Consider the following 14,158-nt stretch of genomic DNA (forward strand, 5'->3'; position numbering starts at 1 on the left):
GATAATTCTGATGATGGCACTCGATAAAATGGAAATGTTTGTTACTGGTTTCTCAATTGGTGACTGTGTGATGTTTTTGTGACTTTTTATTTTTGTGGGTTTTTTTACAAGGCATGTTGAACTGACTTGTTGCTGAAATGTGCCGTACCGATAGACTTGATTTATTGATAGTTTTAGCAGCTTTAGTAGACAGAGAAAAAAGATACTGACACCCCTCTGTGTTTTCCTTGGGAATATTTTTTTTTTCCAACAGGTCACTGACACTGAATATAGGTAACTTTAATTCTCCTCTTTTAGTACCAATTTCTACTCTTGTTTCTATGAGCACAACCTTAAAAACAAAGCTTACATATTTATTTCCATTGTTTGGAAAAATAATCAGTTTGTGATTTTCTGACAGAGTGATGAAATATGGATTTAAACAAACGTTTGTGTGTAAGAGCAGCATGGTGTCTTAAAATCCACTAATAATATCTGCCAAACTCAATTCCTTCTGCTAACCTTAAATCCACAGAAATTGTAGAATCCTGAGAAAAATGCACTGAGATTTATTTTCCCCGCTGTAAGCATCTTTCCATCTTACCTTCTGGTCATCTTATGCAAGCCTAGGTATTTCAGTTTTTATTGTAGGTATTTGCCTTTTTAACCCTGCAGAGTGCCAGGTTACTCGTGTACCTGCACGTCTCTCTGCCTCCGTGTCTCCTGCCAGTTGTTCTGGCCAGCTGGAGCAGTTACGTCGGGTTGGATTTGAACCGAAGACCTGCAAACCATCAACTCCCTTTTTTCACAGCTTTGACAGACACTTTGATTTGACGTGCCATGAGCAGTTAAAGTGCGAGTTATGTATACATGTTAATTAAACTGTTTATGCATGGAGGGGTCAGAGACATTAGCAAGCCCCAGTGCAGAAGTGTGAATTTCTTCTCTTTTCCCCTCAATCACAGCATTTTAACCTCTTCTGTCTCTCATTTTCTTAATGATTACCAGGTGGAAAGGCAGGTTTCCCCCCGCCCCCCCCACCGTTTTTGCCAAGTAGAGACGCAGATAGCTCTATTTGTGAAAAGTGTCTCTGTGTGTTTGAATTTGGGCTAGCGTATTTGACGGAAGGTCTGTGTTACTCAAATATCTCTCTTTTTTTGGCTCTCTGCAGTTCTTTGAAAAAGATGTTGTGGTTTTGGTCCTGAATTTCTTTTGATAAAGCTGTTGGTCCAACACAAAGATTACATTGTAAAAATTTCCTTTTCAGTGTATAATGTCAGTTTGAACAAGTATAACTTTGACACTGAGCCATGGGAGTGCCAGATGTTACTGTTGTAAACAACATAAAGCATGTGGTCTATAAAAGTTGATACTATTGAACCGTTTTAATTACTAATAAGCCTTTCTTTTATGAAATGTAAAAAATAAAAAAAAACATTAAACATGACTGAAGAGTCATTCATCTTTGCTTTGTGATACAGCAGCAATGGAAGAGCCTTTAAAGGGGAGCACTGTGTGATTTCAAGGATTTTCTTACCACAATCAAGTAAGATGATGTATTGAAGGGGGAGATATTAGTATATCAACCAAAACCCCAACAAAAAATACATTGATGCTTTTCGTAGTAATATTTCACCAATGTGAAAAGTTTCAGAATACATGATCGGAATACTTTTGCAGTATTTTTTTTTTCTACTGTATGATCATCTTAAAATTGTCCAGATCCTAATCCTAAATGGAATTTAAGCAGATGCCATTTCTTTCTGGAAAGAAACGTACAGTAACTTTTAATCCAATTTTAAAACGCTCCTTTCCCTGATGTCACTCTAGTTTAATGAAACGCGTTGCCCGCTTCTCTTACAAAAAGGAGCAGTTAGGTGACAGAAGCAATATATTGTGGCAGAGAAGAAAAACCTGCCCTGTCAGTCCCCATCTTTTTGCCAAGACACTGCCCTCCCCCCTTAATCTAGTTTTCATATCTGTACATTGAAAATTTGATTCCCAAGGACAGTGTCATAAACTTGCTCTTTTCTGAGATTTTTACCTGCCAGTGCTGCTCCCTATAAGTCCTCTCCATTGGAGAGCTTGATGGAAACTGGAAATGGCGACGCTGAAAGGTGAAAGATTTGGGGGAATGTATAGTTATCGTTCACTTGGAATATGTAATCATTTATAGTGCACTAAGGTGTTGACACTAAAACTGTGAAGTGTATCTTCAGGGGCTGCAGGTGTGAAATATAAAAGATGTAGTGATCTACTTATGTTTTGTTTCCAGATCAGGTTTTATGTACCAACAACAGCAGTGAAGAAAAATACAAAATACAAAATAAATACCCTATGGGAAGAGTCTGTTCTGCTCAGGTAGCACACCAGGGGTCCAACATATAAACATATTTGCTGATAATTTTTAAACTTTTCTGCTCTGCTGCTAATTGTCATCTGTGGGGCTTTGTGCCAGATCTGAACTTGTCGTAACCCAGCTTAGAAAGTACTAATGATAATGTCCTTTTGAATCTAAAATGTGCTTTAACTAGACCCCTGAATTGAATATTTTTAAATATGAGTATATCAGTCATGCCTGCTTTTATTTTGGAGTTTCTGCTGAAATTGTTTTGTAACTGGGATAAATTGTAAGAGAGAAACAAATGGTGTCTGACTTACCTTCTGATTAATTTGGAGTTCTGTGCCATGGAGAAACAAAGGCAAATTTGCACTTGGCAATTTGAATTACTTTGTTTCTAGAGTTTTCTAATTTTTGCAACAATGCAGCTGCTTTAACTTACTGTTAGATGTTAGCTTTTGAAAACAAAACACATCTTGGTAAGACAAAGATGCCTTCAAAACCTACAAATTTGAAACAAATTTTTATTAACTGGCGGATAGAACATCCGCTGCTTTGTTCAGACAAACTCTGAATTATTTGTTCTCACACTTTGTCTTATTGTAAACTTAAATTTTACACCCAATTGGTATTACCGTAAGTTCACATGAGCCTTTGCATATTTGATCTTTTAACTCTGTTGTCAGTGTAACAACAGATATGCAATAAAACCTGTTCATTTGTTCATGTCCAGCTTGGGATATGCTTATATGATGAGCTTAATTTAGCGACGCCACTTGCAAAGGTTAGGATTAAAGAGTAGCATGAAGCTTTTAGTGCAAAGCTAAGCTGCACTTAATGGCTCACGGTAAACATTTAATGGACTCCACTCGATTTTACGTAGAGTGAGCTGCAAGGACGGGGAAGGAAAACTTCCAAAAAGGAGGTTGTTAACTTTATAAACAGTCTGTATTTTAACAGCATCAAGGTTAGAATTCATTGCTTTAACTGATTTGACTTAGAATACGCTGCAGTAAACCAGTGGCTCAACTTTAATTCACTCCTTCTGCTTTCCCTGACAAAACTCCGAGAATCAGAGTCCTGCTTACTTATTTAAACAAGTACTATTTTATGTTGTATTGCAGCAAAGTACATTTCTCTGGGGTGATTATGTTTTTGATACAACACGGTGTTATCTTTAACTTATTAAACATACAATTGTTTGCTAATTAGAGGGGAGCAAATTAACATATGCTTTGCTGTTTGATGTACAGTGTAACAATACTTTGATAGTAATTGTGTTCACTCTTTGCATAAATTGGCCAGTATCTTGTGCCGAGTTCAAAAGAAACAGGGCTGAGTTTAGAAAAACATTCTGGAATTTAAATAATGTGCCCCAATATTCTTGCATGTTTGTTTTTCAGTGCAGATATTAATGAATTAACATTTTAAACAATCCATCTTATTTTTAACTCAATTAGATGTTAAAAGATCATTTTAACTGATACGCGCGGCATGCTCTCCTCACATTGTGTGATGCACAACAAAAGATTGGTTACAAATTAGAGCAATGATCAAAAACATGATAATCAAATTGCAACAAAGAGCTTAAACTTGCAACTCTAATGCAATACAATAGAACATGTGTTGCAAATTGCCCCCGCAGTGTTGCTTTATGTATTTGTTTGCACATAAACTTACTTGCCTATTTGTATGCATGTGCTTGTTGTTGAGCAGATGATTATGATCCATACCACACATGCTAAATTTTCGTTTTTTGGCATTTATATTTCCAACAACGGTAATCCTTGACTTTAGTGAACAGAAGAATCAGACCAGCAAATACAACAAAACTGTATCTGATTTAGAGTAAATAGAACATCTTCATATAGCCTCACCACACAAACCAGGGAACGCATTTTACCAGTTGACAAAATTGAATAACCTAGTACTACTAGTCTGTTGTAACCAGTTGACTTGGAATCAGTGTTATCCTTCCTGTTCAGTGGTCAAAGCATTGTTTTTAAATCTGCGTCTAGCATTTTCACAATTTATATTTGACCTTTTTGCTGTGTTCTTTGGTCTGTATGAAGTTGTTTGCTTACTCATGTTCTCTAACATGTTGTCCCAGAAACCCTGTAATTAACCTGTAGTTAACCGTAGGGAAATGCACATTAATGCATGTCACACTTTTAAGTTTTGAAAACCATGTATCATTTTCCTTCTACTTCACAGTTATGCATGATATTTTGTGTAGGTCTATCAGAATCAACAGCAATAAAATACATTGAAGTTTGTGGTTTCAAAGAAAGAAAATATGTAAAAGTTCAGAGATTTAAAACTTTTTTTTTCATATTCATTAACCAGCTGTCCGAACAGACTTTACTCATCTCTCCATTGTGCTATTTTAATTCTTTATGAAACAAAGTTTTCTTGCATTTCCAATTATTGAATAAAAATTCAAACTGAAGAGATCCCAGCATCAGAGTGCCTATAGTCTGTCGCGTGTGTGAGACGAGCAGAACTGTCAGTTTTAAAAAGATGTATGACTTGAGCTGTTATTACGATAAACAGGGCAGTTCAATTCTTGGGTGGGGTGAGCTGCAGCCCACTTCTTATTGCTCCAGCAAGAGGTCGTCGCCAGCCATTGTCATCCAGCCGCTGAGGATGGGCCCCCAAATCATGTTGTCAATGTTGATGCATCGAGATCTCCCTCTGGCAAAAATTGGATGCTCTGAACTTGTTTTGATTGATGCTTTGACCACATCGTGCCCGGTCCTCGTGATGTGTCCTTACCCCCACTTTTAACGGCGCAGCAACACAAACACTTTGACAGTGAAAGGGGAGAGGTGTTCTTTAAAAAGTTATTTTGTGCCTGTAGTAAGTTGGTCCGTGTTGACATTGTGTTCGTCTTGTCCAAGCATCTAGTGAGTCCATCAGCCTTGAACTATCTAGAACTTTAACTGTCTTTTTATATTTTCTCGGTACATGTTTAGTGGCACAGTTCAATCAGTGCTCAGTTTGTTGTTCTCACTGTTTTCATTGAGGCTAAAGGATTACATTTTTGCCTGAAGGTGAATGCACAGCTTGTACATTCAGTGAATGCCACAATGGATTTGAATGAAAATAATAAAAAAAAAAACCTCCTTTTTTCATTGCACCCAAAAGTGCAGGCTTTTTTGTCTCCAAGGGCATGACATTCTTGGACCCTGGGTACTAGCCATGAGTTTTATGAACATGAAATATCTTCTTTTGTCTGTCATTCTTTTCATTCTGTTCCTTTTTTTCCCTCTGCTTTCCTCCTGGTCTTGTCGGCTCCTAGTTGCTCTCTTTGTGTGTAATTGTTTGTGCCTTTAGATTTTTAATAGGTTAGTTCTGTCTAATTCTCCAATAATTTTGTTTTCATTTCATAAAAATTTAAAAGCATGTTTTTGATACAAGTGATTAAGGCTATGGAGAATATGTTTTTTTGTTTTTTTTTTCTGGTTACATTTAATAAAAATTAGAGATGTGCCGATCAGGTTATTTCCTGCCAATTCCGATTCCGATCACCCATAAGGGCCGATCACTGATACCGATCACATAATTTTTATTTTTTTTTATCAAAGGCACTACCGGCTACATTAGGTGGAAAAAGGAACCATGAATTCACCTTAATTTAGACAAAAACTTGTTTTTAATAACTTTTTCCAAGAACAAAAACAAAACAGACATTGTCCAAATTGTATTGGTAATACTATCTTTAACAGACTGAAAACATATGAAGGCTCTGAAGAGGCTAAATAATGCAAAGAGTCTAAATAAAACCTCTCAACATTGCCAAAAAATTCAAGTATAAAACTTAACATTAACATAAAACAGGTTCCATTACAATAAACAATCCTGAGTTACTGAATGAAAACTTCCTGATAGCATGGCGGCTAGCTGATTACTGCTAGTTCTGATTGGCTGTTTCTGACTGAGCGGAGTAATTATGCAGAACAGGGAGGAGATCGATTATTTTTTCAGAGATTATCTGTCTCATGTTAGGACAGCGAAAGTTTTAATACGTATGTAAAATTATTTTTTTTAAGTTAGATGCTGCAGCTTTAAACAGGTTCGGTGTGAGAGTCACTACCAGGTGGAGCAGAAGCGAAGCTCCATCTGTGAAATATTACTATCTGTAGTGCATAGTAGTGGTTCAACAACAAGATCAGAACCAGCGTCTTACATCGCAGCTCGAAGACTTAAATCATTTTGCAGGTTATTTGCTTAGCTTTCTGACCATCATGCTAATCTGGGTGAGTGTTTGTAGCTGTGCGCTGCTTTACCTGCTATCTGATCGTCTTTTTTACTGCAGTGAGCCTCGATGTAGCCAAACTCCATCAAGTATGGCACTGTTTTTATCCCATATTAGAGTCGTCGTGTTGATGCATTTTGACCTGCTTCACTCCACCTGCTTCAATTTTCCGCCGCAACACTCAAACTTCCCCGTTCACTCAGTGCGTCATAGTTCCACATCGCTTAGGATTTGTTGCTGCAGGTTTGCGCAGTGTGGAGGAAAGAGGAGACCAGCTGCACAGGCAGGCTGCGAAATGAGATGCAGGTGATGATCGGTTTGTGTGATCGGCAACAAGAGACCGTGATCGGCGATCACCGATCATACACTTTTTCACGGAAATCGGCCGATTATGATCGGTGGCCGATCGATCGGCACACCTATAATAAAAACATAAAATGAAAACAAGCACTTGAGATTGTTTTCCTGAGTGAATCTAGGTAGAACCTAGTATTTCACCCTCTAGTTGCTTTGTGCTGTCTATACTGGGTATGAAACAAGTGCAAGCTGAGCTTTACAAAGATGGTCCAGTTTACATAAATTCTTCATCATCTTCACAGCATTTCACCTTCCCTGTACTCATCATTCAACTTTGTACTTTTCTTTAATGTATTTAACAAAAAAAAGGATAAAAGAGAAAACAACAGTTACAACTTTGTCCTCTTCTTTCTCCCCTCTTTCTTTCTTTGTCTGTGTTTGCAGGGCCTGTTCATCTTTCTGATATATGGGGTGTACAACACAGAGGTAAGTCTGCATTGTGTCTCAAGGCTGTCGGAGTGAATGAGAGAAATGACAAGTTTCTGATGGGCTTCTTGCTTAAATGCTGTGTGGGTGGGGTGACAGAGTGTGTGCGTGTGCGAACGCGTTTTGTGCGGGTGAGTGGAGTGAGGGGAGGGGACATCGTTTCCACGCGAGCGTCCCACTGCCCTTCATGCTTGGACTAACTTATATGCATCCGAGTCCGACCATTTAACACTGACACGCTGCGCTTCTCAGCCACTCATTCCTCACCCACATTGGCTAATATTTCACTGCCTCTTTAAGTTTTTAAACTCACGGTCCTCCATTTAGCATCCTGACAAAGCTCCTGGCCAGGGCTTTGCATGGCCCAGTGCAGCTACCATTGCAGGATGGGAAAAAAAATATATATATAAAAAAACAAAACTGTGCAACAAACAGCTTCCAATGAATAATTGAAAACAATAACAATATTGGGATGTGATTATTATTTAAAGTGATTCTGGCAGTAGTGCTTAAACTTTTTATAGCAAAGACCACCTTTGTAAACAATACCAAAAATGTGCTACCTGCTGGAAATTATTAAAGAGTAAGACCTGCTGTTTAGCTGTGCATCCCCTTTAACACTCAGATATTCAAATTAATGACAAGTTAAACGTGCTGCTCTCATAAGGTTATTCTACTGGCCCATGACCACAATTAAAGAATGGATAAAATTTGTCTCATAAACACATGTGATTCATGGGGAAAGCCACAACAAAACTTTAGAGTGAAATTTTGACCAACTTTCAACAAAGATGCCACCAACTTTTTGTTCAACCCAAAAAGTACGGTTGAGCACAAGATAGTTCTCTCTCCCTAACAGCGTTTTTTCTCTCCCCTTCATTTTATGCACCTTCCTAAAATGTACCACATTTTTATCATTGAGATTCATTTTGAATGTATAAACACAATTATTAAGCCCTGGTGTTCATATTTTGGTTACACAACCACTGTGTCTGGTGGACCCGCTGTATTTCATTGCTGAAATTCAGCACAACCAAAGATGTTTTACATTAAAATACAAAAAAGATGATCACTTCACTTGAATTACATCAATATAAACAGAAAATATGGTTTATTGTAACCTTTTAATTTTAAAATAAAACATTTTAAGAAAAAAATTACAGCTCATTCATCTTTGCTCTATCACAAAAGCATGTACATTTAAAAAGGACAAAATATATATTCCATATATAAGTAAACATTTATGTTTGTTTTTAGATTTACCTGAAAATCGCTATAATAATATCTTTTATTTAAATCCTTTTTTTTTTTTGGACCAGGAGATTCATATGCACAAACATCTTTGTACTGTACACTCCGAGGACAGATAGAGTGCATTTAAATTTCTATGCAATACAATGAAAGTATGTCTAACAAGCACTTTTCTTGTCTGTGGCCTAAATGAAGCTCTGCTGATGAGTCTTCAGTTCTGATGAATCCAAAGGTCATGTCTTTTTGTTGTTTCAGATGAGGTATTTACAAGGTAAATGGGCAAAATTGCATGACCTCCCACTTTTCAGTTTTTATCTAACTTCATCAGCACCTCCGTCCATCTGAACATCCAAGATTACATTGGTCTCACACAACATTTCAATTTCCTGTCTTTAGTTTGTATTTTCTCTTTCTTTCTTGTATTCATGTCTTCTTCAGAGCATGAAAAGGTGTCCCTGAGTCATAGCCAATCTATTGGCAAAACAGATGCTGGGAAGGTTGACCCTTTACATTGTAAAATAAATTAACATGCATTCTTGCTTGAGTGGCCTTTTTAATGTGCAGAAATAATTTGCAGTCTCTGAAGTTGTCTTTGACCCTGAGGTTTTCATGGTATTTGAACAGCTTATGTTCCAATTTTTTTTTTTTTTTTTTTTAAAAAGGAACCTCCTTTTGTGTTAAGAAGACTCACAGAAACCTCTTTGAACTACAGATCTGTGCATATTACTTCTTCCAAACCTCCATCACCTTTAGAAGAAACGTATTTTGTTTGGACTCACCCTGTTTGTCTCATGTTTTGGATGTTAGTCAGATTTTTTAAATCTAACATCCATCTTGTTTACAAAATTCCATAGCAGATATTCAGAAACAATTTCTATCAGTATTCAAAATATTTCTGGCTTCTTGACTTCCAGTAAAATGATGAGCCAAGGATGTAGTTTCCGTTTGCTTTTATTTAAGCTAATATTTTTTTAGAAGTGGGCAGGAGCTCCTTTTTCAGTTAAATATTTTGGACACGTGAAGTCATGCAATTACATCTCTTGCTGAAGTTGCTTCACAGTGGATTGAGACCACACTACTAAATCAAAAATCATATAAATATGTATATAAAATAAATATAAATATAAAATAAATATACGTAAACATGTATATAGAGTCCTTCCACATACATGTGAATTAGAAATGTTCACAGATTCAAAGGTCAAAGTTAACAGACATGACGTGATAGGGAGCAAGGGAAATGCCCATTTCACTGAAATTAAGAAGCAGTTGCCCTCATACTGACAACTATTTTTTTTCAGTCTGATTGTAAAATAAGAAATCAGTATTAGACAATTCTTCATTGGTTGATTGGTGTCCTTGTTCAACAAAGTTCCAGTGAATGGGTTAGACTGTCTATCGGCACTCTTGTTCATTCCAAGCTGGTCTCCAGCTATCTGTGCTAAAATGAAAATAAAAAAAGACGACTATTGATATGCTGACAAGTATCCAGAAAAGATTGAGATCACTCAATTTTTAACTTTACTTTTAAATGTTTCCCTTTTAAAACTAATTAATGAGGAAATATGACTTTGATATGCAAAAGTTGGTGGTGAATTAACTTGGACCTTAAAAGTCAGATTGTGGATTAACAAGCCTGGTTTTTCAGCTAAACAATCAACTGTGGTATGAAGCATAAACTGCATCTGCTGCTATTATACTCAAAATGCAATGCTTAATTGCTAATTACCTGACGATAGCTTCCCATTATTCATTGCAATTAGCTTTTCCTTGGTGGTCACCTTGTAATCCCACGCTTTGATGACCCTTTATTTCCATCAACTCCAAGGATTTCAGCAGGTGTTGTTGGGTGCACTGCTTTTATATGGAAATTGCGTTGCAACCATTTACATGCTTTGCATCAGTTCTAAACCTTGAGTCTACTCAAACCCCCTTAAACACATTACAATAGTCTAAAACAATGCCCTTCCCCTCATTGTCAAATGATTAATTAAGTTGTGTCACGTAATTGTCTCAGCATGCTGGCTGTTTTTGATATCAATGAAATCCCGAAGTTGTAATTTCCCATTTAAATAATGTTATACAGTGTTGTTTTACTCGCATGTATGCTGTGTTGAAGGCCTTGTTAGGACGTTGTCAGAAATAATAACACTGTTCACTTCTGATTATGCTCTTCCTTCTATTAATAGGGCCTCCAGCAGTGGTTTGTATGCAAAACGTTCATTGTACACTCAAACTGTCTCTGGAACATGTGTGTGATTGGTGCAGTGTCATAATTTATAATGCTTGGTGACTTAATGAAGCCATGAGCCATAATGCATATTCACTAATGTTGTGGGCTGGGCCGGGAAAGGCTGTAGAGATGAGTGCCCAGCCACTACAAATTTCCAATTTGTACTGATGGTGTGCATGAAAATGGCACAGGCACACACACACACACACAGGCATGCAGACCTCATAATTACCTTAAAGGATTTTATGGAAGTCTTCTGCTCATGTAGTAGCTACACTATATCTGGTTGGGAGAGGCGATCTCCTAGTCGTTGCACTATATGTGATCTGCTCCAATGCTTTTGCCATAACGTTGAGCATAGGGTATAGAGATGTCAAATACTTTGTGCTATAGAAAACTCTTGCTAACAATAGTAAGAAAGACAACAACAATAAAACAACAATTCTTCCAACTTCCTGAATTGAGACAAAGACGAACTCAGATGGACAACAACACACGATATAAGAAAATGTGGAAAACTCAGAACCAAACCTGATTCAAAAATTTTAGATTTAGCACAGTTACTCTATTTTTTTTTTACCTTATAAGACATGAACATAATTGCTGCTGAAGTTATTCCTTTTTTGTTTTGTAGATGTTAAATAGATTTTCGAGTTTGGACTTACACAGTGGTACAGCGACACTCATTACTTATTTTCAGTCATTGTACTTAAAGTTTAGGTCTTTGTTTGGGAATATTTAATCTTTTTCTAAGTGTAGTCACACATGAATTTCAAGCCACAACTATGCCAGTTGTGGAATTATATTGTTTTGATTGTTTGATTTTTTTCTTTTTTTTCTATTTTGTCCAAGTTGATGACCAGCAACTTTTTTGTTTTTATTCGTGTTCGTTTTCACTTAACACGCTCCTGAATGCATCAAAGAAGGAAACTAACAAATGTATTTCTTCACATTGCTGATAATCTCTTAATCGGTTACAATTGTTAGGTAGCACCATGCTTCTATTTATCTTTTCAATATGTGTGGAAACAGTTATGGTAAAATGAACCTTTTCCACGTGGTCTAAATTTTCACAAAAAGTTTTCCCAATAAAATTATGGCGTAATTTACTATTTGAGGATTGGTAATTTTCTCTGCATACATGTGTGTCTGTGTATATGTGCTGTATATTTTCAACATCAGTGACACTCTTTTGTGATGTTATATGTGTGTTAAATAAAGGTGTGCAAGTACACAGTTTCATCTCGAGTGTAAAAATGCAATCTGTTCTGCTAGGGCGGTCCCTTCTCCTCCAATAGCTCCATTTGTTGGCCCCTCCGCTCCATGTTGACAGATGATAGCTTGAAGTCGTCTCCTTAGTGTGCCAGCTCTATGTGTCACTTTCAAGTCCCATTAGCACTGGGACACACCGGAACACCCTCACATGCACATCTACACCGTGCCAGTTCCTCCATGATATTGTCTGCAGATTATTTCTAAAAATATGTGATTATCCCTTTACTCTTTAGTATTCTTCCTCCTTTTGTGTACTTGACTGTGCGCACAGGGAAATTCAATTTAGGTTTTATTTATTAAGACATGGTTAATTGAGTTTAGATAAATAGTTACTACTTTTGTTTAATTCTCTTTCTTCCAGGTATGGAGTACTGTCAACAGGATCAAGGAGAGAAGAAAAGCACTTAATTTGTCTGTAAGTCATTCTAAGTTTTCAATTGAAGGGGTGTTCACGCAGATCCATGTGCTTTTATGAATTCTGTTGATTATGTGTGCAGCTAACTGTATTTTACTTCTCGTGGGAGAGAGAAAAAAAAAGCAACTCCTTCAGTGCCAATGAAAGCCAGCTTCAAAGCAGCTTCTAATAACCTTTTATTGGTCGACAGTCTATGTTAGATGCCCTTATACATCAAGCATAGACCCTTCATAATAGCCCCCACACTCCTTCAGCCCTTCCTCCCTCTCCCAATTGCATCACCTTCATCCCAGCAATGTCAGGTTCTGCAGTGGGTTACAAGTTTCTAATCCTGGACAAGCCGTCCCCAGACATTAAAGTGTCAGAGCAGTATTTATACCCGCTTGGACTCTGCTGTTTAGCTGAAACTGTTGGATATTGCCAGTGTGTGTTTGTGTGTCTGTAGGCCTGTGCAAGAAGAAAGATTGTTGCCAACACAGCACCTTTTAAAAGTCTGACACATGCAAAGACACAACTCCTGCACTTAAAGGTGCAATTATGAACCTTAGCCCTTTACAAACACCCACTCATCACTCTAACCTCTTCTGCCAGTGGTGCGTTGTGTGTATCCTCCATCTCATGTGCGCACACACAGACACAGTGCTTCTGGTCATGGTGTTGTGTCACACTTAATCTCCAGAAATACTTTGTCCTGCTCCTCCCTCTGCACTCTGACCCACACACATGCGCTTTAACCCTTCTCTTGAAGCCATTTATGAGCAGGAGATTGAAAACTGAGCATGCTGTTACACCTTCCCTTTGACCCTTCTTTGACTAAAAAATGGACAATGTAAAGATGGGAGGAAATAAACAAATAGATAAGCTCAAATGTGCATGTGTATATATGTCAGTGTGGAGAGTTTGTGAGGAAGGGGGTTTTGCCACCAGGTGCAGTCTGATATATGTGCTTCTCCTGTTATCAGTGAGGGACCCCCATCTAGAGTCATTTTTACTGCGTCCTCTCCCCTCCCGTGGTGGCAATTTTCCAATCTTGCCAGGTTCCGCTACCAGAATGCATTTTTTTAAGCCATCGCTGCTGCCTGATAGTTTTTAGCTAATGCTGTTTTGTGCTATAAATCCTGCTCGAAATACTGTATCCCCCTGTCCTGTGGTTAGATAGGAGACATTTGGCTCTAGATGACCGCACATGCCCCTATATATCCTCTTGTTGTAAAACATAGGATTGGGTATTGTGCCTTTGAGGTGAGGCGCAAAGAGGATTTTTGATGCTGTTACAGCATATGGGGTCATTTGGAGACGTATTGCTCTTGTCACAGATAAAAGGGTTTGTATGGTTTATTATATGCCTGTGAAGATTTAATCCAATGGGATAATTCACGCCAATAGCATTTTAAGGACTTAAATTGAGAAAAACTGTATGGAACTCTTAGTCCCCCTTTCATTTAAACATTAACAATGAGTGTAGTCTAGATAAAGTCACGCCACCTTTGCGTAAAGGATACAATAAGATGATCAGTTTCAATTGGAATTTACTTGGAAAAGGTGAAACAGGTGTGTCAGTCATTTTTCACTATTTTGACAATACACAAAGTTGCAGTCATTTGAATGAGGGATCAATTTCTT

At 37.5% G+C, this 14,158-nt stretch overlaps 1 protein-coding gene across 1 annotated transcript in view; it reads left to right on the top strand.

Annotated features, from left to right (window-relative positions):
• LOC106948507 (adhesion G-protein coupled receptor D2) overlaps positions 1–14,158 on the top strand; it is a 92,149-nt gene that overhangs the window by 31,806 nt on the left and 46,185 nt on the right. Inside the window, exons 21-22 of the mRNA XM_015034227.1 lie at positions 7,320–7,361; positions 12,482–12,535. Of these exons, the coding sequence (XP_014889713.1) occupies positions 7,320–7,361; positions 12,482–12,535 (96 nt within the window). The remainder of the gene's footprint in view (positions 1–7,319; positions 7,362–12,481; positions 12,536–14,158) is intronic.

This window comes from Poecilia latipinna, unplaced genomic scaffold (assembly GCF_001443285.1).
Source record: "Poecilia latipinna isolate Pla-1442-1.1 unplaced genomic scaffold, P_latipinna-1.0 Scaffold291, whole genome shotgun sequence".
Classification (NCBI taxonomy): Eukaryota; Metazoa; Chordata; class Actinopteri; order Cyprinodontiformes; family Poeciliidae; genus Poecilia; species Poecilia latipinna.